Below are 27,271 nucleotides of genomic sequence, written 5' to 3' on the forward strand. Positions count from 1 at the left end.
TACAACAAATTCCTCAAGACTTAAGTGGCAGAGATATGGACTAAAATAAAATACATAAATATAGAAGTAGTAAAAACATGTCATCAGGTCTCACCTGCGACTTTGAGCATGCTTTGTGAGGTATGGGTGATGGGGGAAGTCACACCCACTGGAGGATTTCTGCCCTTCTTGAAACTTCCTGATTGACCCAGAGTTTGAGGCTTCTTTAGTTCCCCTTTCAGCCCAAAATCTTCACTGAGACTTGGAGGCTTCTTTCTCCATTTGCTTGGGGCTTCTGTCTTGAGACTTCCAGAGTCGTAGGTGCGGCTATCGAGCTTATGGCTGACTTTGCCATCCTCACTATACCAAGAAAGTCCGCTTTCCACCAGGGAGCGCTTCTCTGCATCAGTGCGGAGCTGCGAACAGAAGAAGGGAGGAGGCACAGTGTGGGTAACCATCAGACATGGTCTGTGTTATCTATGGAACAGACTGCTCTCTGTAATCTTTGCTCCATCTGAGCTGCATTCCAGCAGGACAAGGAGATAAACTGATACGCTCCAAGGGGATTAAAGGAAACCACAAAGGAAAACAAATAAAGGATAACAAAAATATGTTTATGGATTTAACACTTTCAAAGTTAAACTGACACATTAAACAATAAAGAAAATGTTATTATATAATTTCTAAGTGTGCTGTAGACAAAAAACTACACATTAGCTACAATAATTAATAGATATCATGCAGTGCTTTGTGGAGGTGGCACTAAGGACAAAACTGGGCATGCTGTTTCTTGGCATGTTATTAAAGTGATATAGAGCGACAGATGGTTCATTGAATAGCCCTAATGTTCATTTCTTCCAAGACAGCAGTCTGTAAGTAAGTGGACAGGACAATATTTCCTTAAAAAAAGTGAAAAACACAATTTATCCTATTCAGAGATCTTCCCCGGTGTATTGTATATTTGTAGCCATAAACAACTACCTGCATTAATGAGGCTGGTATAGTTTGTGTTTGTATATAGGTCTTTGTCATTATAGCAAAATGCGCTCCTGGTGACATCTACTGTAGCAGAAATCTCTACAGTAGGTGCCAATATCAGGTGTCTATATATATATATAAATATATATATGCCAAAAAATTGGTCAACACAACAGCATCATAACTGTACGAGATATAATAAATTAAAACAAACTTTGCAGACGGAAAGCCTCAAAATTAAGATCAAGTTCAAAGATAAAAGTGTTTAGCCCATGAATGCTGGGTACGTTGAGAAAATTGTTGGGCCAAGCGGGAATTGGTCTCTGGACTTTTTTAACTATTCTTTTTTAGATTACTTAGTGTAAAAACTTTTCTGAGGATGGGTGAGGTATCTGCATCATGAATAGTGTTTTTCATGTTTTTCCCCTAAAAAATATGAATGCATTGAATCATTTCTCCAACTGCATTTCCTCCTCCCTGAAAGAGTCACAATCTGTGAATAATGTAATTTCAACAGTGATGTAATTTCAAAAATGTTTTAACTACTACACAGAGTGCAGTCTTTTCTAAGTGTGGGCATCCTAATTAGTCTAAAACGCAACTTGAACCTTGATTTGCTTTTAAATATGTCATGTTATAAACAATCACAACCTTACTGTACACTTCTTAAACTGAGAAATAAGGCATTATCAAGTGTCAAACTCATACATTAGTGATCACAGTGAAGGCTCACTTCGAGGGGAAGTAAAAACAACTAAAGCTATCTTAAAGAGGATGAGGATTTCAGATGTAGCAGAAAGACCAGAAGTTAAATTTTTCTGAAAACTACGAACAAAAAAAAGTTAAGAGAACGTGCCAGACTGATGAAGTGATTCAGCTCACCATAACAGAGGAGTTGCGCCTCGATCCCAAGGGTGTGCTCGGGAGGGAGTTAAGAGATGAACTTGCATTGAATTCCTCTGAACTGAGGTTCTCAGAGCCATCACCATCACCATCGCTGAGCCCACTGCTGATGGAGCTGCTCTCATCCCAACTGGAACAAGACAAGACAACAACTTAGCACAAGTGTGTTATCAATCAACCAAGTGAATGACCGACAGGAAAAGATGTAGAACTCTGTGTTTAAAGTGGGGGAAAAGGGGGAAAAAAAATAATCAAAACTGACATGTCCATCTGTCTGCTTCAGACTGCTGCTGGAGGCGGCCACATGCTCAACAAGCAGGTAGTTCTTGCTCACTGAGCATGTGGCATCAGAGTTCAGCGCCATATGTTGATCAAATCCCTAGGAGTGGATCCAAATTTCTTTCCTGTCTTTATTGCTTATAACCTTTTGACTTTATTTCCAAAAAATATCTAGTTGAGTAAAAAAAAAAAAAGAGAGAAAAAAAAACTAGCTGACAGCATCAGGAAGTTGGACCAGAGGTAAGATCCAATTTAATTTGAAGATGGTGAAAGAATGTGTAACGTAATCATTTGGACGAACACAGAATCTGTAAAGCATTAAGATTAATGAAAAAACTTGTTATACACAGTTATTTGTCTTCACACATTCTTTTATCATAATGTATTTACTGTGTTTCTTCACTTTTACACAGAGTGAATGCTTTGAACTTTCTTCACCATGTAAACACCATCATTCACAACCCTGCAAAGGGGAAATGTCTTTTGGCAAACCACTACAACTTTTGTTGGAAACTCCCTTCATGCAGTCACAATAAAATGGTCCATTTGAACAGTTAATTTTACACTGTACAGCCTTCATCGTAATTTAATAAATCACTATGACAGCAGAGCAAGTTTTTCTTAACATAAACAAACACACTTCAAATCTTAAACTGTAACCCCCAAGGGATGCTTGTCAGGATATGTCAATAAATCTTGTTTAACAAAAAACTGTAGTGTCTAACGGGATTTAGAACGTGGTCTGTTATTCTGTACAGAAGCCGGATGAGGGAAAGCGGAGTGACAGGCCCCCAAATCCTCCACTGGCCTTTCCTCCACCCCTCAAGGATTTCTGAGTCGCCCTGAAACAGATGCTGCCAGACTGGCCGCATCCTGGTGAGGACAGCAGGGAAGGGCAGTCCTAGCACAGAGAAGCGAAATTGCTCACTGGGCGTCAGATCTTTGGAATAATTTATCTCTGAATAACATTTAAAAAGCTCCTCCCAGTGTGTAGGTTCATGTAGAAGTGTAGACCCTCAGTCAACCAAAACATCACAGAGGGATAAAACTATTCAGTCTAACGGGAATGCAAAATAGAAGACAAGAAAAATCTAAACGAGCAATAACACTTGGTTGAATTTGAAAATGGTATCTCCTGAGAGATAAATGCAAGTCCAGCTAAGCTTTTATATATTTATGTTCCCCATCATTACCACTGGCAACCACAGGTAGAAATACAATTTTTGTTGGCACACAAAAATGTGGCAAAGTGGAAAAGGTAAATTAATATCACCCTTTCCAGCTGAGTCACTGCTCGAGTTGAATCAGTTCTTTTCTCTTTCTTTGGTTTCTCCACTGAGCTGAAAATGCTATTTGTGGGTCTGTAGTCTGCAATTAGCAAAGGCATGGAACATGGAATTGCACAGAAAAGTACAGGAAGAGAAAAATGTCTTCCACACTTTCAGAATTGGATATAATCATACGGCTGGAGCGGTAGTTGAAGTTGTAAAACAGTGAAGAAGCTTTCCATGACTCAACTTTAACATACTAGTTTTGAGCATTTTGATATATAAAAGGCTATGTTTAAAGTGATTTGTGGTCACAGCTACATGACCTCAAATGCAGAGTTCAGCAACAAGAGGGTAAATGTTAAGATTTGAGACATTCAAGAGTTTCCAAAAATCATCAACAGTTAAATTTGTTTTACAATTTACACACTTAGTGCAGATGTTTGTGGTATGCCTGAACAATACCTCCTCTGTCAGAGGCGGCAGAGGGGCCATGAATAACCCCACAGGGATGTCAGCCTATGAGGCTGGAAGGTCTGTGTGCTGCTGATATTACAAGCCAAGCTGACTGTTCTCTGAGGTGAAATACAGACTGGGAGAGGGTGGGTGTTCACCAGCCTAGCACATACTTCATACACAAGGTGGCAATTAATTTTTTTGGTTTTCTATGGCGCCACTCCAATGTCTTTTTGATTTGCATGAATGTGATTTGAGATGCAGTGAAAGTGTTTGGGTTTAATAAGGCAGACGGGCTTTCAGTAGGGGAAGAGCAAGGTGGGGACATCCCCACTTTTGTGACCTACAAGATGCACAACATTGAAAGGTACTTCAGGGATAAACAGGGCAAGAAAAGCAAGCAAGAATTTCACATAAAACAGGACAATGAGTTAACGTCATACACGTTTCTCTGCTAAATAATAAGTCATACCTGGTTCAACCATGATACCAAATTTAGTACATAGAAGAATGCATCATGTGGTTCAGTTTTAAGTGCTTATTTTCTGCTTAAAAGATGATGGGGCTCTTAGGAATGCATCACTTTCTGAATGAGAGGTGAAGGCATCCTTCATTGCAAGGACACTGCATTGTCCTCCAATTATTAAATAACTTTTCATTGATTTTACAATTTCCACTGCTATATGTATGTCATCTAAGGAATGTCTTGCACTTTGCAACACTAGTAATTCACACGAAAATGGCTAAATCAATTCCAGCGGACAATCATTATTTCAAGTTCAAATCCAGGGTTAAGAGCCAAAGACATCCAGGAGACGTTAGCCAAAAATTCACGTCATGTTTAAAATGAATCAAATCTAACAATGCATAGGTTGGTCAAAAGGTAACCAAATTAGATGCCAAATAAAGACAGTATAAGTGGTACGTGAGCGAAACCTATAACTTTAAAAACGTCGACAAAGATATAGAGTAAGTCTGTTACCTTGGTGTAAAAAGCAGAGTCCTTCTGGCCCCCGTCGCCGGCTGAAGCGGAGACACTTTTCCAATTAAAAAACGGCCGCTCATTTGTAACTTTTCCCGTTTTGGATTGAGTACTACTTCCCTTAATTACTGAGTATGACAGTTAAACTCATACCCTACGCAAGCAGAGACCACTTTTCACCCATTCAGTCGGCTGTAAGGAGACAGCCTGCTTCGCAGCGCTCAAGCTACACTCCTCCCCAAAATAAGAGGAGAAAAAGAAAAAAATGAAGAGAGCAGCGGGACCCCGATATTACTCCGCGGGATGAACGGCGGTCGACGTAAGTGGTAACCATGGAAACCTTCATTACCGTTTTTTAGGTGTAAAGCCCAGCTGACTCTCCGGTAATCAGATTACTGAGCTGGTTCCCCTTATAAAGTAGAATTACTAATGATTACACTAACAACGTGGCAACGTTTAATTACGTTAGCTGAACATTATTTTATAATCTAATATCTCGCTCTGATATTTGAATGAACGTTAGCCAAAACTACACACTAGCATACAGCTGTTTCCAACTTGCCTGACCACAACCTGTCTTTTAGTTCGCCTTTAAATTAATGACTTCATCGGACATATTTAAACAGCGGAACAAAGAAGCACTTCACCGACCTCTTCCAAAGTTTTTATAACTGCTAATTTAAAGGATCTTTGGATCAAAGATGTTCTACAAAGTATGTACTTAAATCTAATGTTATTTTTTTCAATATGGGGATGAAAAATGTGTGGAGGGTATAGAACAGCCTTCTACAAACATAATTTTCCATAAGAAGCCCCACAGAGATAGTATACATTGTATTTAAACGACTTTATAGTAGTCATCATGAATATCAACAAAACAAATTTAAGATGGAAATAACAGTATTTTTCCTTTTTCTTTTCTGCAAGCAAAATGTTGACGTTGTTGAGATCTCACGTTTGAATTGCCTTGATATGTCAACCCATGAACACAACATTTCTACATTTAGTAACATTTAGCAGAATAAAGGTTTGTCTTGACTTTAAGTGTGGTTTACATATTAATTTCTAAACTATTTTCCTCTCCTATTTACATTTATATGTCAACAAAGTACAACTGTAAATTACTATTTAGGAGTCAGAAGTCACGACCAACTCAAAAACCTAATCCTGTCAATTTGTGGCACCCCCTTGTCTAAAAAATATCCCTTTAGATTGACTGAGTTTCTATGTCATGCCCATAGTTCAGAGCAAAAATATCCAGCATTTTCCATCCAACTTCCCCTTCCAAAATGCTGCATTAGCTTAACCTTGGAACTGGGACATTGAGACTTTTTTTGTCTTGCTTTGCTATTAACAGCAAACAGTAGTAGTGTTAGCTCTCTGACTATTTACTGAATGACTTGTCATATTGTAACAATGTGCTTCAAAAGTTATTAAATGCTACAAATCAAAAAAGAGATGGACCTTTAAAAAAAGAGGGATGGAGTGGAGTTGAATGACCACTTCATGCCCTAAAACTGGTTGATTTGAATGGAGGTAGGCTATAAAATCATGGTTTTATAATCTAGGTCTCTCTGTAGTATTTTGACCAAGAAAATTTGACCTCAAGAAATTCTGTCAAATTGTGAACAGAGAGCATAATGTCTCCTTTAATCATAACCTAAAACATCATTGTCCATATAACTTTGTCCCAATCTCTGGTCCAATTAAGCACAAAGTTTTCTTTTATCCAACTGTCTCCACTCCGTTGATGTGAATGGTTAAAGTTAGCCATGATCAGTGGGGATAGAGTCACGGTTCATCCAGTCACCTGCAGTATTGTGTTTTCTGAACTGTGTCTTTTTCCAAAACCCCTCAGTGTACAGCTTCCTTGATGTTTGTAATTTTCAAGTTCCAAGTGAAACATTTAATCTGGAACATCCACCTCGTTTGGAAACCCAGTCCAGAGAACTGGAAGAACCTAATCAATCCTGACCTTGAAATTCAGTAAGATAATATACTGCACTGCTCATAAATAATCGGTGATAGTTGTGGTAATATACTATCAATTATCACTTGTTTTTGTTTACATACTGCTTCAGTATTTGCATGTATGAAAAGTACCATTAAATGTTTTGGAATTAAATGATATAGGTAAAAATGGCAAACAATGGCTAAACTTATCAGTGAGCAAACTCCAGGTTTTTTAAAATTATTATTATTGTATTGGACCACTACCAACTCTAGTGTGATGCAATATAACTCTAGCATCCAAATTCAGAGGTTAATGAAAAAAAATCGTTTGTCATATCAGGTTACCTCCTCTCTCTCGTGCTCAAAATTGCTGATTGTTAATATAAAGATTTGACATCTCCTCTAGCCACTTCATCCCACTGTAAACATTTTTTTAAACTAATGCTATGAAATACATCTCTGTGATTTAACTGGTATTAATGGCAATTTAAGAGCATCTTAAGAAAAAGTAGGGTTATAAACAGACCATTAAGGTATGTAAAGGCCTAAATAAACAGACCTGTTAATAGTTGAACTTTCACTTGCATCAAGAAGAAGTTTACCATGACGAATATATAAGTGCTTGAAATTATCCGTGTTCTATTTTCATTCATTACCTTCTGGGGCCTGGCTGGAAAAACTTGGTCCAAGGTAAAGTTTAAATGACTGCAAGAGAAACCACAATCCCACAGATGACACAAGGACCTCCAGTGGTGCATGGGAAGCCTTGGAAAGCATCCCCCTCTCATTAGTAGTGGAACAGTTTTGTTGTGATTTTTGGTGAGCTCAGCTCTGTAGACCACTCTAGGGGGTCAAAGCTATGTTGGCAGAAACATTTCCCACAACCTGTCCACACAATCAGTCAAAATGGTCAGTCTTTAATTGAGATTATTTAGATTCAAAATGGAGAAACAAATGATTATATGTAACCAAACAGCATGCTTTTTTAATCTGACAGGGATTCATTTAAGAGCAGAAAAAAGAAAATTCAGAAACAACAGGAAAAAATATCCAGATCAAATGTTAAATGACTGTGGTTTACTTTTCTATTAGAATGAAACAACTCTTTTCCTACCAGTGCCAGATGCAGACTTAAAAGGCATTCCTCAAATTAAAACCAGCAAAATAAGATGCTACCTTGATAAAAGCTTGTTGTGTCTGCCTCCATTTCTCTCCTTATCCTCACTTTCATCGTCTCAAGAGGAGCTATCTTTATCTGCCTGTTGCTCTGCATTTTGCCGAAAAACAATGCACTTTAAATACCTTTTGGTTAAGTCAAAATTTGGTTCTTAACACCAAAAGATAGATACATGGTTTTTGTCTTTGTTTAAAAAAAGACTGAGTTGCTCACATCTCCTGTTTATCTCAGCCAGACCACAGTGCCTCTAAACAGGCTGTCGTCCAAAGAGCCTTGGAACTCATGTTTGCAGTGTATAGTAACAACTGGCCAACACCAAATTGCTCATGTTAGAAACATTCTGTATGTTTGCTTATGTGTGTTTTGGCATATTTAGAAACTGTAAATACTGTAAAAGTGGAGCTTTAACCCATTTATGAGATGTCATAGCATCTGGTTTTTACTGAGGCAGAAAACCATTTTCAGGGCCTGACCTTCATCTCAGTGTTGCTGTTTCCCTCTGATGCACTAAACTGTATTGCATGATGTGGGACGGAAGCTGCATTTCCACCTCAAAATCCTCTTCCAGGAATCGGCGTCTTTTAAAAGGAATGGTTGTTACTGTAACTTTCAAACGTAGTCGTTCATTTTGTTAGTTCTACATTGGATGAGGAGTCAGAGCTCAGATTGTGATAAAGTTTGTCCCAATCTGAGCAATAAAATGTTTAGATCTGATTCTTTTACAGACATTGTGCTATAACACATACATAAAAACACCTAAAACCCTGTAGAAATGTGTAACATTATCAAATTTTAGGTGAATGGAGATAACGAGCAGTGATCAAATGAGATTAAGATTGATATGGCTCCAAATATGGAAAGAACCAATTAAATAAAAGCAATAAAATATGAATTACTGATCTTTTTCAAAGTGGTTATGCTGTTATACACAAATAAAAAGCACCTAAGATCATAAAGAAACCATAAAGACCATCGTGGAAATGCGAAGAAAACTTAAAAAACCCAACAAAGCCATTTAATTCTGGGTGTTGTTGGTTGAAATGGATCAAATACTGAAAAGACATTAAAACGTTATTGGAATTAATAAAGAACAGAGATGGAAATCTCATTTTTATCAATGCCACTTATCCATTTGAAGCAATCAGTCTGAATTTAACAGTAAAAGGTCAGTTTAACAGTAAAATTAATCACAGCTGAAAATTGGTTGGATGTCAAAACAACTTCTTGTTGTTTTTTGATTTTCTACACTGAGCAACAACAGTGTGAAAAAACTAATCAACATCAACATGTATGCATCAAATTGATAGTAAAATTAGAACTGCATTGCTGAGAAACAAGCAGTTTTCATGTTGTGTAATGACATTCGATTTCCAGCAGGAGGCAGAAAAATGTCAAGCTCTGCCTGGCATGTACCAGGTACTCTGTGTAACAGAGTATTAAAATGAGGCAGCACTCGGCATTTAGCAAAAATAAATAAATAAAGCAAACCTTTGATGCACAGGCGAAGCAGACATTCCTCTATTGTGCGCCTTCAGTTCAGAAGTACAGTGTGGGAAATTACTTTAGAAAGACTGCATCAGAGCACAGCACCATGTGCAGTGATTTATGTCCGCTTAGATATCTTTCATTCACAAAGAATGCAGAAGAAAAAGCCACACATCTCTGATCTTCCCAGTGACTGATTTTGATCTGTATCGAGTCTGACCATAACTACGCAAATAGGACTGGGCAGCCTTCATTTCTGAGCAGTGAAGTAAATGGGTCTGAGATGCATCAGTGACTGTGTCAAAGGCTGTAGTAGCCCCTTCGCTGCAGAACCCAGGAAAATGGACTTGTCATCGGATTATTGGGCTGGAAAATTAATGTACAGTCTCAGGAATCCTCATACAGATGTAGCCCACTATACAACGGATGAACACATCACCCTGGGACCTGCAGTCTCACGTGGTGCCACATCTGTAGACTCTTCTGGTATTATGATGTTGAATTGTTTAATGAGTATGTCCTACACCCTGTTTTTTTCTAATATTTGATTAATATGGCTCTAATTATTAAAACTTGAGCTTCTCTCTGCCTTCAGCGAAGCTTCTGCATGTGCAGAGATGAAGCAAAGCCAAAACCAATATGAAGCAATACATTTTGAGCCAAAGGGAATCAAGCAGATATTGTCAGCAATAGCTAAAACAGATAATCTGACACGTCTGTATCAAATTGAACAAACATATCGGTATAACAGTGAACATGTACCATATGACTCATAGTTTTAAACACATTATAGTGAAAAACATTTTCCACCTGGGGCAGACTGTTAAACACTGGAGGAATCCAAACTAAACACCCAGACGACCACACGCAGACATGATACAGGAATGATTCATACTCCCCGGGGTGCTGCTGTAATGGTCCATTATTCACAGGGCTGAGGACACTGGTGAAGGTAGAGGCACATTTGGTGTTGGGGGGAGCCTTTTTAAGTATTATACTGACCGCTGTAGGAGAAGGAGAGCTCCATATTGACCCCAGATGTGTTTTTAGGTTGTTGGGTGTGGGAGAGTGTGTGTGCTCTGCATCCGCCTAACAGTACGCACATTAAAGCATAACAGAAAATATATTTTCCATTATTTCTTCTGTGTCGGACACTGTGAAAGACATGCAAATCACAAATGAACTTGGCTTCAAAAGCATTTTTCAGTGCTCAAAGGGATTCGGAAAACCACATCCCTTTTCAGTGAGCTGAAAGGGCCGAGCTAAAGCAGTGGCCTCACAAAACTGTAATCCCAGCAGGGCCTGAGGAGAACCAGAGCAGTGAGGCAAAAGACCAAATTTTGCTCAGATGAGTTTAAGTGGGTCAGAAAATGTGTGAGGCTTCAATATCCAGGGACGTACTAAGTGACTGCGGAAAGGTCCAACTCGGGCAGGAAAGGGAAATTGAATGCAGACTGCAGACCCAGAATCAGATGACTGCAGTAAACCCTTCGTGCATTACAGAATGTGTTTGTCGATAGTTTCCACAAGTGAGGCTGTTGAGTATTCTAATATTTAGAAAACTGAATTTCATACTGTACTTACACCAAGCCTTTAACAGATGCACAGCAATGGCATAGCTTTATTGTGGTTACCATGGAAATTACACTGGCAGAAGAGCAAACTTAGCCAAAGGCATATTTATCTTATATAGAAACGTAGGCAAATATAGATATGACATGGATTCAGCACTTCACAGGGTAGGTGGGTGTATGTGTCATATTTGTTTGTATCCTTTTGAGGAATAAAAAAAAAAAAAGCTCTGTACAGATTCTCTCTGAGCTTTTTCAAACAGGTTTGTCTTTTGCTTTGTTTTATAGTTAATGCTACTGGAAAACTTGTGAATCCCACCATGCTACTGGAACTATAAAAAGCTTTACAGGCACACAGCTGTATTACAAAAGGCTAATTATAAAAACAATCTGTTGGTTATCAAGCTGTGTTCATCTTCCTCTTGTCAATCTAGGTACAAAAAATATCAATCTCTAATTTTCTCCACATTTTCTTCTCCTTTATTTGTCTTCATCTCACACAAACCAGCAGTTGACGCTCCTCACACACACATCCTCCACACTTGCTTTCGCTCAGCTGATACCACTGACACACAAGGCACCCAATCACTGGGTCATTGAAAGATGGTTGCCATGGCAGCACATCCCGAGCCATGTTGCCGCATGATCATGATCAGCAGTGATGCTAGTGAACCAGACTCTTTTCTCTGCTCTGCTTTGCTGCCTGCGTGCTGCTAAATAGAGACAGAAGCTTAGATTCTGGGATTTCCACATGTTCAACTCAAACCATCTGAGTACAGGACTAAAATACATGACAAAAAAAGAAGTTTGGTTAATCTAGTTTACTGTGACATGTGTTCCTGCAATGAGATTTATACATTAGCCAGCTCAATAGCTAAAAAAAAAACCATTTGATCCATTAAGGAGCAGATGATAGTTGTTTTTGAAAAGCTACTTTGTATCATAAGTACAACATTCTTCATTCAAACTAAAAATTTTTATATATATATTATCTATACAAGTAAAATGAGCTGTTAACAGCAACATATGCACAACATTACCCTTTTATTTGCAATTTTAAAAGAGAGCTTACAGGAGACAAATTAAATCAACAAAATCATGGTGTTCTACTGCAGCTGATACAACAAAAACTGATCAAATGACTGTGTATACTGTGTCTGGGTGGAGTGGGAGTTATTATATTACCATTACCTGGCTTTCTAAAAGCAAACAGCTGAAGATGTTTCATCTTTATGTTTTCGTTTATGAACGGTTTTCGTTAGAGAAGCTCAGATACTCTGACTGCTGAGCACCTGGCAGTAGAGAGGCTAAAATCAATCAGGTTGACTGGAAAAATGATGCCAAATTAATCAGAACGTTGTGCTGTGTCTGCTGGGTGTGTTAACCTATCATGTGTGTTTGTTCAGCTTTGTCTAATGTATGCTAAAGCACAGCAGTAGGTCAGACCATGAAATACAACATAAATAACATTGACTTGACAGGTTTCTATATATACTGTGTAGCCATTTGAATTCATTTTAAAATATTAATATTAGCTGGACCAAAATGCCAGTCAATAAAAAAGTGACAGAAGACTGAATATTCTGTTGGATTAGAAGTTCCACATTGCCTTTTATTTTTCTTTTAATGTTTCATGTGTTAAGAGAGAGCGATTAAATACATAAAAATGTTTAATGGAGCAAATGCCAACGCTCCACTGAAGCAGGATCTCAGTTTCCTATGAGACCCCGCAGTCATCAATAGTTCTTCACTGCTGCTAAGTGCTCTCTTCTGCCTTTCTCCTAAGTTAGCCAAAGAGGTTTGAGTCAAACCAAAGTGAGAACTTCCAGTTTAAGGTTTTTAAACTATTATCTGCCAAGATAACATATAAATCTGTCATATACAATAATCCAATCCAGGCAGATGGGCCTCCTTTGAAAATCACATATTCTGCTATAAACATTAAGACTGTATTCATCCATCTCATCAGCTATTTGACATGATGGACAAAAGATTTCCAGCAAACATCTGTATTGATTATGGAAGCTAACCTGAACCACAGCGCTTGCATACACTACAGCTGAGTCCCTGTGAACCATCAACTATAACTAACACAAAACCACAAAATTGACACTGATTGCTGATCAGCATTCATGATTTAAACAGCAGATGTGGAAAAACCAGCTGCACACTAACATTATAATATGATTATATGCCACTTAGAATAGCTTGCAATCAGATGATCTCATGAGAGATGGATACACTTTGCCAATATGGTGTGAATAATGTAAACACAGGAAACCTTTATGGTGCTTACATGGTCCAGGCTAAATAAAAAAGTCACCTCAACACAGTGTGATCTAAAACACAGTCACTCAGTGAGTGGTGGTGGTCAGCCTCATAAAATGTAGTGCAATGAGCAAAAATCAGCCAACAGTCAGTCACCAACATCTGCCGCGGGCAAGACAGGAAATGACACATAATTCAATTTAACAATGTGAATATTTTTATGGTAATCTGAGATATATTGTATCAAATCTTAAATACCATGAAGTATTTGATAAAAATAGAAAAAGACTTGAATATAAATATCCAAGAGGTGCTTCCACCCATGGTAATATTTGAGAGTGTATTCTGGATTCCATCACAGTTGAACACATTTTGATGGAATCCTTTATGAGCTACACAAATCTTCAAATACATAACTTTCACAAAGAAAACCCCAAAATGTACATGAGTAATCCAGAGGTTTTGCACTACTGTCTTGACTCTGACAGGGGGGGGGGGGGGGGGGGGGGGGGGGGCACAGATTTTTCTGTCAGTATATAAGAAGAAATAAGGGGAGCTCAAGACTTTTGCACAATGAAGTATGATTTTATGATCTGGTGATAAAGATATCTGCCCCTGTAGTGTTAAATAAAAAAAAAAAACAATAATCCTATTTCCTGTCAAACTGATGGAAGCTAATAACTGATTGTACATTAATAAACTTTAAAAGGGTCACAAAGGAACATGCAAGATGAAATGTCTCTCAGCTTGTTTCAAAATGCATCTGTCCTTTAAAAGGAAATTAAAATCATTAAGAAGCATTAAGTTTCACCAGTTGTAGGTCTGTTTGCGTGATTGTTGGATGGAGGGAAGGGAACGCCTTTCATGTCTTAAACTATACTCAGTCATAGTTTTAAAAAAAAAAAGCCCTCTTGTATAATTTTTCATAATTGGAACAAGTCTAATTATTATTTAGCAGCATGTTGCTGTGTAAAGAATGATAATCCTCTCTGATTGACAGATGTAGCCGATGACTAGACTGATATACTACATTGTGGTATCAGATTACAGATGAGGAACAAACAGTGATTACTGTCACTGGGTACACATTTACTGTAGCCTAAGATAGTCCGTGCTGTCTGGGTTGGATTAATCAATACCCATTAAACATCAAGCCGTGTGCAGGTGGTGACGTGTTTGAGACATGTCAGGTTTGATCAACAACATGCCTTTTGCCTGTGTCCAACATATAATCATATTCTGGTTGTTTGGAGCATTATACACTGGTTACACAGTGTTCAGCATAATGTATTGCAACAGTATTATTAATTACCCTAATCAAATGTAGTTTATAATATTAGACCAATAATATTACATTTAAAATCCCTGGCATGTATGAAAATGTAAAACTGGGGCTCTACCAAAAGGGTTACAGTCAATTTTCAGCAGGTTTCCATGGTTACACTGGAGGAGCCTGATCTATTTTCAAGAGCGGGAAGCTAATGGTTCTCAATGAGCTGAACTGTAAGCGTGTGACAGGGGATGTAGTAGAAATGCAAATGTATCACAGACTCTGCAGGAGAATAATGTAAAAGGAAAATTAGAGCATGTGCTGCAGCGCCTGCTTCAAAAACCAGATTAGCTACTTATGTACGCCAAAGGTTGTTGGTATGTTTATGAGGCAGAATTCATTCTTGTTCCAGAGCAAAAGCATCCCAGCATTCATGCAGCAGAATCTGGAATGTGCATCAAAATAATGCAAACTCTGACCAGCAAATTAGATCAGTATAGATCATGCAAATTAGAGTAGAAGGTTAGAAGCATAGAAATTACTCATGATCAGAGAGAAAATAGCATGCAACATTTCAGTGTTGGCAATCACAATAGTTTATTAATACCAAGACCAATATCCGTCTTTTTCTAAATTGGCAGAATATTAGTATTCCAGTTCCAGAGTATTACTATCAATATGTGATGATGGTTCATCTTGAAAGCATGTGTGGGTGCAGTTGACTTTGGCCCGACACGGAGCCTGTTGAAGCATTCTTAAAAAACAAAAACAGTTGGTGGCTGGGCTTGTGGTGTTAAAAAGCCTCACTTCTTACATGGCTTTAAAACACCACATCTGGGTTGATGCAGCGAGAGACAGGGAAGATTTGAATGGATTTTGAGGGCATGAATGTTTCTGAGGAATAGACCTATTTGACATAATCCCCCTGTTTAATCTCGACCTTATCAGACCTCTTTCACTTCTTTCCTCTTTACACGCAGAACTAGTTCTCCACGTGAATCATCTACACATCAACTTTAAAACTCTCCTGAACTGGCCCAGTTTCATTTCACTCCTTTTCTTTTTTTAATCTAATTTCAACTAATCTAAAAATGTGTGTCATCTTTTTTCTTCTCCATAACTCTTCTCCGTTGTAAAAATGGGACCTGGCATGCAGGGCAAAATGAGTGCTCCAGAGGCTGAGCTTAAATCCCACTGTGCTACAGAGATAAAGCTGCGACTCCACAGAAGTGAACTGTCCTTGATTCTCTCTTCCTCTTTCCATGAATCAGTTTCAGCTGTGAAACTGCAAGACCAAATTAGATGAAAACTCACAATGAAGAGGAAACAAGGAAAGCAAGGGTGAAAGTTAAGAATCTAAACGAGAAACGCACAAATATGGTCAGAAATAGTGAGATGCAGCTTTCAGTGTGAGTGAACTATTTTGCTGCATCTGTTGCTGCTGAATTTGGTCTTTACAAGATACAGGCCCTGTTACAACAGTCACAGGTGTGGAGGCATTTATTGTGAAACCTGAGGACTTCTGTTCTCAGTGAAAAACCAACGGCTGCATTCTATCATCGTCAGCAAACGGGCTCTTTGAGGAATCGTGGAAGAGTAAGAGTCAGATTTGTAACTGCAAAGAGTGCTGATGAAAGCTCCTTAAAAGGACTGCCAAGAAACACACACCAGCTCAAAACAGAAACCCATCACGCTGGCGTCAAACGTTTCATTCATGGAAGATTTTGCAGCAGATTTGAATGTGAAAATGCATGTTTTACCGAGAATACTTACATTTCAAAATACAGCTAAAGGCAATGCCTGCAGTTCCAGTGGGACACCAATCAGTTTTGAGTAATATGCATTTTGAGTTCAAAGAGGTAAGGTAAGCTTTCTTTTAGATGATTTTCAGATGCATTTCTTCTTATTTTAAGATTATTACCTCTGACAGATCAATTTAAAAAGGTTTTTTTTTTCTTCGAACTGAACCACAAGATGGAGGCCAGAAGGAGAAACCAGCATCCATGTGTCTGCAGCCACTGATTAGCTGTCGTGGTAAAAAAAAGGTAAAAACCTGCACTTATTTTCTTACCCATTAGCCAGGTTGTCGTCATCATCATCTGGCAGGCTCTTTCCTTGAAGGTCAGTGTCACTCAAGTAACCGGACTTGAGGTCGGCGTCCTCAACATCAAGACCTTCGATGAGCTCAATGCGAGACGTGCTGCTGAGGCGGCTGGAGCAGCGAGCAGGCATCGTGTGGGCCGTGTACTGGGAAGCACTCTTACTGCCCTGGTATCCACCACCTGTGGATGATGGGGCATCACCAGCTTGAAGGCGGGGACTGGACTGACCGTGACGCCAGGAAAGAGGCGAGGAGCGGTTGGACAGGCTGGATATGCTGCGAGCGTTTGTCTCATCACTGTCATAGCCCACATTACTGCTTTCTAGACAGCTACAGAGACACATGGGGCGAGGATCAGTGTGTTTCATAAATTTATCGGAAGCAATTAATCGACAGTCTTGTAGAAAATGACACAAAATGAAAAAGAGCTGGATGACACCAGGGCACGCAAAATATACCTTCCTTGAAAGAAGTGCTTCAAAGAAACTCACATTGAGTTGCCCTTGACCCAACAGTTGTGTCATGTTGTCTTAAGAGAATAAAGTCTGATGAGTTGCCTCTTGAAAAGCACGGATGACCCAATATCTCCTCTTAAGATAGCATAGAGTATTTCTCTTTGTCTCCGTCTGTCATGCCATGCCTGCACAATACATGCCAGATAATACATCTAATCACTACCAGCAAACTGGCTCTCATTACTTTATATGAGCGTGCTTAAATTTTCCTGTTCCCTCTTGAAAGTAGGTCAGAGTTGGAAATGTCCACAAAATGGCTGGGAGCATCTTCTGTGTCTGCAGATTACATAACTAGATGAAACAATTCACAATTAAATGTTTCAAAGCCTACGACCAAGTGAGTATTTTTATCCATTGTTCATGGATAATTCATCACTAAAGGCTGAGGCGTTTTGCTTTTGTAAAGAGGTGGGTTTCCATTCACCAGTGAAGCAAATCTGAAGTGATCTTTTGAAAAAAGAATTGTGAGTCAGACGCATTTTCATTCACTGGTTTGAAACAAATAAACTCGGCTGCTATGCATCTTCATACAGCGGCGGTAACGTTGCTTGAGGATGTAATTCAGTATAAGAAGTATTTCTCTGAATCAGAAACAAAAACTTGTGGAGTGAACAAAAACCAAAATCTCCAGAGGTCATCCACAAGAGGAAAAAGGAGACCGCCCTTAGGAATTACTGTCATCGCTTGGAATTTCTAGGATATTATATCATATCTGAAAAGATACCGATATGTCATGTGAGATTACTGTTTGTTGGCTCAGACCAGAAGCAGCTGGGGAGTCACGTCATTTCAGTCTTTGCCAGGTAGGATGCAACTTACAAAACTTTTTCCATTCCCTCTAAGGTGTATCATGTCTGCTTGTTGATTTTCACCGTTTTCATTGACCTTTTCTTATTCATACTTTCTAAAGACAAATCATGAAAACCTGGTTAAAAATAGTATATTTTTCCTTCATTCAAAATCAGAGCTGTAGAAGATGGATATGATGTGAATTTATATATTTCAACAGAACTACTCTTTATAATATATTGATACAATCCACATGGTCAGTTGTGGACTATCAGAGGACTTCACAAACGAGACTATAGATGGAGTTAGCTGAAAGATGATATGAGCGGAGGAAACTATGAAAGGTCAGTCTTTCATTCAGTGTGTGAATAAGTGTTCTTTAATGAAAAATGCCCGAAGTCCCTGTAACAGCAGTCACATTAGTAGCTGTATAATTTAATACTTAATGATGTCATTCTTCCTGAAACAGCCATCATGGTTGATACGGGTTCTGCATAGCAGTTACATTAAATCCAAAGGCTACATGGCTACGGTGCACAATGATCTGACAGGGAAAACTTCAAAGCAAGCTAACAGATAAACACTTGTTATGTTTGCAATAATTTACTGAGCACCCATGAAGCCAATGCGTTTCTGTTAACCACATAAAGTTAAGGCAGAAGTTTTACTGATGCTTTTCTGAGCTATTTGGTCTGTTAGCTATCTAATACCTGCCAGATAACTTATAATGTTTTAACTAGTATAGATTTGCCCTGTAATAAACTGTCGACCTGTCCAGGGTGTACCCCATCTCTCCTAAGCTGGGATGGGCTCCAGCCCCCCTGCCACCCTTAAATTGGATCAAAGTAAAGGGACGGATAGTGCAGCCTTACTAAAAACAGAAAAGATGTTACTAGGAGCGGCTTTGACACGTCCACATGGTAGGCTACATATAAGATTTATGTGTGTTAAGATTTAAATTAATAAGATTTAAAAACAAAAAAGTGAAATGAAAGACGTTCAAAAGCTTTAAGGAGCTTGAGAGTTAGAGTTTTTTTTGTTTTTTTTTAGTGCAAAGTCTACACCAAAAACAGTTGCTCATTCCCACAAAGGAGACTCTCAAGCTGCTTTTTTTCTGTTGGTGGATATCAACATTGTGAAACATTTTCAGGATGCCTGCCTAATCACTGGCATTCCTCAATTGAGGACCAATCAGCTGACCAATCAGAGATGACTGGGACTTTCAGGAGGGAGGTCTTGAAGGGACAGATGCTAAAACAGAGCGTTTTGGTGAATGGTATAAAGATGCTGTGGCAATGTATTGTTAAAGAGGAAATAATGCATTTTTTGGGCATTAAAGCATGAAAACCAGCCTGCCAGAAATGTTGAAACTATACATGAGCATACCTTGAGCTCTTTAATATGAAAATACTCGGAAATTAAATTTAAAAAAATTCAAGAAAAACAATAGCTTGTTTTTTTTGTTACACAGGACATCAAAGTGCGGATGTGATGCCCAAATCATTTCAAGAACTGCTCTCCTCAGACTCATTACATTGTGGTTGTTGAAACAAATTCATGTTCGGCCTTTTGCTGACGAGCCAAAAACGGAGATTCCTAAAATGAAGTCATGAGCATGAAACAGAGAAGGCCCATTTAAGAGGGATGGAAGCCAGATGTGCACCAGGTGGCAACTCTTCAACCAGCCACAGCACAACTGCTTAAACATGATTGTATTTTGCACTGATCCAGCCAGCTCTCAGCTGCTTGTTCACGTTCAGTAAGTGTGTCCTCCCTCAGTCTAAACTAAATTTTGAAATGTGTCCCTAAACAAAACACGGGACTCGTGTTGAGAACATTATGAAATATTAGAAAAATCACTAAATATTGCTGTGCTGTGCTTACCTGTGGCTCAGCTGGGAGCCCCGCAGACTCGACATTGTATCTTCCAGATTCTGGCGGAGGTCAAGAACGTTCTGTACAGTCCGTTTCCTCTGGGACTCCGGGTCTGTGGGCCAATTATGCAGAGCAAAAGGGTTACAAAACATCTCAGAGGTCAAAATAAAACTAAATTTACATGGTGTATTTTCTTTCTTTGTATTGTGTTTTGTGTTTTAAGGCAATTCCTGCACATACACACACTTTTTACATTTACAGACTTCACATAAATGGGTTCTCGCTTGCATTTCTGTTTTTTTTTTAAACTGGACTGCTGTGACAGCTATCTTCTGTCAAAATAACATCCAGCGTATGTTTACATCATTAGGAGGAACAGTTTCACTCCATGGGCTACTTGACCGTGGCAGCCTTCATACACCCCTCTGAACTGATGTGGTACATCCTAAAAATGAAATACTGGAAGGTTGTCTGTGACTCTGACTGCCCACCAGGGGGGTTCTTGAAACACAAGGCTCTCTTTCAGATGTTTTCCTCATGAAAAGTTGTTTTCTGACCAGCTGAGCATTATCTCAGAGTCATTCAGCTGAAGTCGTAAAACAATCACTAAGCTGAATTGTAGCCAGAACAAATTCACTCCACATCAGCTTGTTCAGACCAAGCTGTGTGCAGTGTAAGACATGTCGTCACTGGGTTATGACCATGTCAAATCAATATTACAGTATAATTACCAGTGTTGTTGTGTTAGCTGTAACAAATGAGAGAAACCCCCATTTCTCTAAAACACAAGGATTTTCGACTGCAGTGTTGAAGCAACAAAAAAAAAGCCTCATGGAGAGAGAAATTAACTTTCAGTGCATTAACTGGAAAAGCTGGAGGTGAGGCAAAGATGCCAGGGGAGAATGCATCAGATAATGTACCGCACTCATTTGCACTAATTCAACATAGTGTGTATTGAAAGCATCAAGTTAACACAAAACACCATTTGCATGTCCATTTTTGCAGTAATGGAGAATAAGCTGTAAAACCGAAGGCCTTTTAAATGCACATTTGGGCTCAGAAAAGAAAATCATATGACAGAAACGTTCTAATTGAATATATCATTAAGTCCTGTATTTTATAAATCTGTGAAAGATAGACAAAGTGATGTATTGACTTAAGTATAGAGGCAATTTATAATGCAGCCTGAATGTACCAGCTAAACCTTGTAAATCTAGTTCAATCCCTCCTTTGTTCTCTCATCCAATATTTCCCGTTCAACAGACACTTAGAAGTTCATGCTATTCCCAGCAGCAATCACACATTTTGGACACAGTATTTTGCATCATGACAAACAAATATATTGTACTTTTTAAACAACCGATCATTTCTTTTTTAGCTACTATTTTTAGCTACGAAGATGAGCAAATATTACGTAAACTCAAATCAAGAAATCAATATTTATCATTTATTACTCGTATTCGCTTTACTGTAAACTTGGAATGGTGTCAGACAAAGCTAATAAGAAGCGACTTACTTTCCAGTAAAAGTCTCAAAGTTTCAAAGCGATAGTACTTCCCTCCTGCTGCCCACAGGGGTGGTAGTTTAGAGAACAACAGGGTTTGTATTTAAGGGTATGAGAAACCAATCTATCTGGTTGTTTTTAAAGGATGACTTGTTGCTATAAGGAGATAGATAGTGCATTTCATATATTTATTGTATGTCATACATTTATTTATTTAGGATTTACCATTCATATGTTTCCACATCTGCGCAAAGGGCGAGTTTTGACACGGAGATAGGACAAACTGTTTTTTCACATCATGTTATGCTCTGCCAGTAACATAACGACACATTAATAAAACACTTTGACACTTCCTGATTGGGTTTAGAGTGTTACATGACTTGTTAAGGGTTAAAAAACTTGTCCACTCATCCATTGTTTTCGCTTCAGCACCATCACCTTAAAGGATGTCATTTTGGCATTTCGCATGTATTTGATTATTACTGGTTACTACATAGAGAAAAGATCCAAGGGGTCATTTTTGGGTGGAGGGCAGTTTCATTTAAAGTGTCCATTTTTGTCCTGTTTGCACTGGTCCTTTTACAGGATTTTAATGACTGTGTTCATAAGGCACAAAGGGTCACTGATGGGTTTGATGAGCACGAATATGATGTTAATCATAGGCTATGCTTTTTGCAGACATCTCCACATACTTTGAAAGTCTTTACCTAAACGATGAAGCTCTCCAATACCACTAGCATTACTACCGTAGACTTCCACAGACTTGTACAATCCTGGCTAAAGTTCACTAAAGCTGTTCTGGTGGCACATGGCGGCCAAACACCACATTCAGATATATGAGATAGTTTTTATACTTTAATTAGTCATTGTTACACATACAGTTTAAGGCTAACATAGTTTTCAATGTTAGAAGCAAAGTCAAAATGTGAGTTGATCAACTTCCTCTCATTCAACATAATCATACCAATAACTCTGAATACACTTAGCTAGGAATGCTAACTATGAGTCACACGTGTGAATCCCATCTGTTTTGAGTATATCCTGTATAAAGTATATCCATGTGTAGCAGCTGGTGAGCTTCTGGCACCCTGCACTGCAGTGATGTCTGCAATAGAGAAGGAAAACTCAGACAGAATACTGAAGCAGACCTTACTGGGGGAAGTCCTGCAAAGGATGCACCACTTTAGGAGGTGATCCACACACTGCAGGGGCAAACTAAAGCATGTTGAATTTAATTTAGAAAAGGGACAACTAGCTCTCTGAAAGTAACACCTCAATCATGGGACAGCTAATATTAAAGGCATGCCATGTTGTATAAAATCACTGAGAAATGTTCAGAGACAATAAGATGGTTGGTGAGAGCCTTTAAACCTCCAAGCTTACTTTATAATTATGTATCATTTAATCACTGCTTTGTTAGGAAAAGTCTAAAATGGCACTTTTCAGAAAAAAAAGAAGTAGTTTACCGATACGTATTTCTTTTAACTGTGATGGACCTGTTCAGGTTTGTTTTTTTTGTCTTTCAAACTAAGGCGAGTGAACATGCATCCATGACAAATTGCTTTAACAAATGGTTTCCACTGTGAGGAATGAAAGAAGAAGGAGTGACAAAGAATATCACTACAAACACATACTTTCCCTTCGTGAAAGCTTTTAAAAGAAGCACTTTTCAAATACATTTGCCACATGAATCTAAAGTGTTCACCAAGAGCTAAAAGATTCAGTTATGTTTCAGCTTGATAAAAAGCTGACCTTTGAACTGTAATCACTCCACAAAGATGAGCTGTTTGTTGAAAATATTGCACCAACATTTAATCTTGCCCCATTTTATCTTATTTACATATTCAAAATATTGTGTGAGATGAACCTGAGCGAAACATGGCTTTTGTTTATACGCTTCCTTTGCCTCGGAAACGCATAAAAAAATCCGACTTTAACTGTGCTATGAAAGATTGTTGCCTCCAAAACAAACTTTGCAAAGCTGTTTTCGTGTTTAAAATTTGATCTTTGTCTTCACTTATGTAAGAGCAAACAACTGGAAATAATGTCGCTGCTTTATCTGCAGGCCACTGCTACATTTGTGGAGACTAAGGATGACAGATCCCATACAATTATGATGAAATGAGGTCTGCACATCCCCTTGTTGTCTAAAAAAAATATTTTTTTCGATGATTTGATGTTGTGCTACTTTAATGTTTCTTTCTTTCTTATCAGGGTAATTTCTTCATTTTGAAAATAATTCCAAGCTACTGATTTGGAGCGTAGAACCCAAAGGAGATTAACCCAATATCTATACTCACCATGATTACCATAAAACTTACAGATGAATAAATAAGACCATTAACTGAGTTGATCATTCTTGATGTAATGTTGGTAAACAAAGAGTCCTTCTATGTTCAGATGAAGGACATCTAAAAGTATCCTTTCAGGGAGATCATAATGAGCTCTGCTGCAGAAGCAGCTCAACATAAAGCACTGAACAGGCCCTGAATGTACTGCAAATAAGAAGCTCTTTTTACATTAATAAGCATGCTGAGACAAACACAAAACATTGGTATCTCTACAGGCAATTTGTATCTTGTTCAGTATCTTACTAACATGTGAAAGTCTGTAATTACTGTTGGTATTTTCAAATCTCAAGTTTTAATTTCTGAGACTGTTGATCCCCCAAACTGGATCTGTATCTTAAATCATGACAAATAATTCAGCTAGATGTTTATGTTTATGCATTTAGCAGACACTTTTATCCAAGGGACTTACAGGTAGGCATGTAGGGGAAGGGGGTCTTGCCTAAGGACTCCTACTGGAGGTAGTACCTTTCATGCAGGAGATTTGAACTCAGGTCTCCCACATGGAAGGTGGCAATCTTACCTCTACACTATCCAGTCTAGATAAATGTCCCTATTGAACAAAAACTTTCAATTGATTCTAAGAAATTTTAAAAGTCAAAGCAATACAGATACAAAAAAATGTGCATCAGACTTAGATGCTGTGCTGATAAACGTCAAAACAACAGCAGACAAAGATTTAGTGTGGAAAACTAGAGCTCACAGGAATTTTGTCTTCGTTCCACACTGATAGTCACAGAAAGAGCACGAAAATGTGGACGCTGCCATCTGACCTGTGGTATTTATAGTTCTTATTTGCCTGTACATTACGGTGACAAACAAGAGCGACAGATTTGCATAGGGTCTAATGAAGCATGGGTAGAAGATTGAATCACCACAGATTTGTTCATTAAAATTCAACAGGACACATGCTCTCCTGATGATATGAAGCGAATGAAACATCAGCAAATAAATGCTGGTGAATCCGTAACAATGTAAATTCTGTAGCGATGACCTTTAAAAAGTGTGTAAAATGCAGTCTCTGCAAGGCAGTCCCCTAGTTATTGATTACTAACAAGTAGAAAAAAGACGTAAAGCATTAGGATGCAAGTTCGAAGTGTTTGTAGAACTAAATTTGAAACTTTAAAAATGCAAAATTTCCGTAAACTTTAACTGAATGACTTCAAAAGATAATGTTTTGTTTTGTCATGTGACTACGGGTAATAACACTACACCTGCTGTTAGGTACCAAAGATGTACATGTACAAAGAAAAAAAAGACAAAAAAACAAAGTAACCAGAATCATAATTGTCATCACATAATGTTAAATATCCTCTTTTTCTTTCTCACGTTCTCTTTCATTCATCATAGAAGCCCGACCTACACCTCCAGAGAGAAAGCCATTTCCTCTGCCATTTGCACCGTAGTCGTACACAGGGTGTAAACCATCTGTCAGAGCTCTGCAGATGAATGGAGCCTGGAGGAGGCTAAATATGTGTCTCAATGGGTAAAAGGAACTCAATATGGCAGGCTGTCATTCCCAGTCCTGATTTTTGGAAGCATACAAGGAGCAGCGGATGGAGCCTTGAGTGCATCTGCACATGTTTCAGCAAATGACAGCTTTAGAAAAGCGATCAATCTGCTGGTAATAATCCACAACTCCCTCAGGCTCTATGCAATCACTCGGTAATGTTATGTCTGCAAGTTAGCATATTTCCCATAATAATAGCCACCAAGCATCACACATAAAACTAGCATGCTGGAGGAGTAAGAACAATGGAGTGCCATGGTGTTCAACTAACCGCACAGCTATTACAGTATAAAATGGCTAAGCAGAGGCAGCGTTCAATGAAACCAGAAGAGGAGGAGCATGCCTTACAAGCACAAGGATGTATTTTGTTTTGTTTTATTTAACTGTTTCATACTTGAAAAATCCGTTCCAGGACAATCTGGACCTGCAGCAGCAAGCAGGTGCTGTGTGGTAGCTGTGTCAAAGGGGGCGTGCAGTAGACTGTGCAAGCAGGATTTTAGCTTGTAGCACAACACCCAGTCATAGTGAAAGAGCCAAAGACTGCTCTGCTGTACTCACCTAACATCTGACTGAACAGCAGCTGCTCCAGGTCACCCAGCACCGTCACCACCAGCTCTGGGTCCACCTTCAGGAACGGCTTATCACCGCCTTCCTCTCCCTGACCTTTGGAACAAGACTCCCCTGCAGCTCCGGCTGCAGTTTTCTTCACGTTGGCCTTCACCTTGCTGGAGAGGATCTCATCATCTGACTTTCCATCTTCAGGTGCCTTGCTCAAAGGTTTCACCTCAGCGTAAGGACCACGAGGTATACGGCTTTGCTTGCTCAGGGCAGAGGGAGCAGCTAGAGGACTGAAGGGCTTGGGTTTGCCCTGAAACAGCGAATGCTCAGATTTGGATAGGTTTCGAGAGAGGGGGCCACCCCCTCCGGCCCCGCTGCCACCTCCTGCAGTCTTTGGCTTGCTCGTCTTGCTCTGCCCTGCTCCAGGCTTGGCCATGTCATCACACCACTTTGGTTCATAAAGGTGTAGCTTCTTTTCAGCATCAGTGAGTACAGCCAGGTTAGTCAAAGACCTCTGCTTGCGGAGACTGGAGGGCACCGGTAGCCTGCCCTCAGAACTACCCGCCCGGTAAACCTTTAATTCACCCCGCTGAGTGCTCTGGGGCACTCCAGACTTGGCCCTCTTAGCTGCCATACCAACTCCTTTGCCATCTGTTTGGCCGTACGCCTTGGTGCTATCCGTCCTTTCCATCTTCAAATCTCCTTCTCTGCCTTTCACACTATTTCCAAGCATGCCTCCTGCATGATGCCATATCAAAAACCATCAGGAGGGAGAAAAACAGGCTTTCTTATTTAAACCCCTCTCCTTGTGTGCTTCTTTAAGTGAATCCTGCAGCCTTCTTTTTTTCCCCTCTTTCTTCCTGACGGGCTGCTGCAGCTGCTGCTGTTGCAGTGCTGCCCAGGCGCTCCCTTTCTCTCCTTCCCTTTCGTCCTCTTCTCCTCCGTTTTTTCCACTCTCCTCCCTTCTGCACACCCTCCTGCTGCTGAACCGCGCAGCAGCAGAATGACAGCGGTGCCAGACGCAACAGCGCTCCCTCCTCCCCCTGCACTCTGCTGCCTCTCCCTCGCCTCCGCCTTCCCTCCCATCCTCCCTCCTCCTTCCGTCATTTTTCACTCATTTAAAGATCCTTTGCCATGTCTCAGCAGAATAAGTCAAATGCAAGAGTAAAGAGTAAAGAGAAGGTGGCTTTTAAAGAAGGCACTATCCCCCTTTAACACACCGTGTTTTCCCACCATCTCTTGTGATTCCTTTGTTCTTCCCCTCCCCCTCTTCACAGTCAGTGTTCACTGTTCAATACTTTAGACGCATGACTCATGTTGATGGAGAGGTTATTAACGTATGGAGCAATATACATTCAAATCTGTAACTACATACTATAGCATGAATTATAATTACTGTCACAGCCCAACACAATGCAACAACTGGAGCATCCAGATTATCTCTTGATCCTGTCTGAGCTTCCTTATCGTATCCATTTCAGATTTGCCCCTGGATAAATCAT

General features: G+C 39.2%; 1 protein-coding gene across 2 annotated transcripts in view; it reads right to left on the reverse strand.

Moving 5' to 3' along the window:
• LOC140303078 (neuron navigator 1-like) overlaps positions 1-26,775 on the reverse strand; it is a 47,567-nt gene extending 20,792 nt beyond the window's left edge. For both annotated transcript variants that reach the window (XM_072381694.1, XM_072381693.1), the window contains exons 1-5: positions 25,770-26,775; positions 19,859-19,961; positions 16,641-17,000; positions 1,840-1,990; positions 95-395 (exon numbers count right to left, since the gene is read on the reverse strand). In XM_072381694.1, the coding sequence (XP_072237795.1) occupies positions 95-395; positions 1,840-1,990; positions 16,641-17,000; positions 19,859-19,961; positions 25,770-26,502 (1,648 nt within the window). In that variant the 5' untranslated portion in view covers positions 26,503-26,775. The remainder of the gene's footprint in view (positions 1-94; positions 396-1,839; positions 1,991-16,640; positions 17,001-19,858; positions 19,962-25,769) is intronic.
• Positions 26,776-27,271: the final 496 nt, after the last annotated feature.

Source organism: Leuresthes tenuis, unplaced genomic scaffold (genome assembly GCF_036924035.1).
Source record: "Leuresthes tenuis unplaced genomic scaffold, fLeuTen1.0.hap1 SCAF_3, whole genome shotgun sequence".
Lineage (NCBI taxonomy): Eukaryota > Metazoa > Chordata > Actinopteri > Atheriniformes > Atherinopsidae > Leuresthes > Leuresthes tenuis.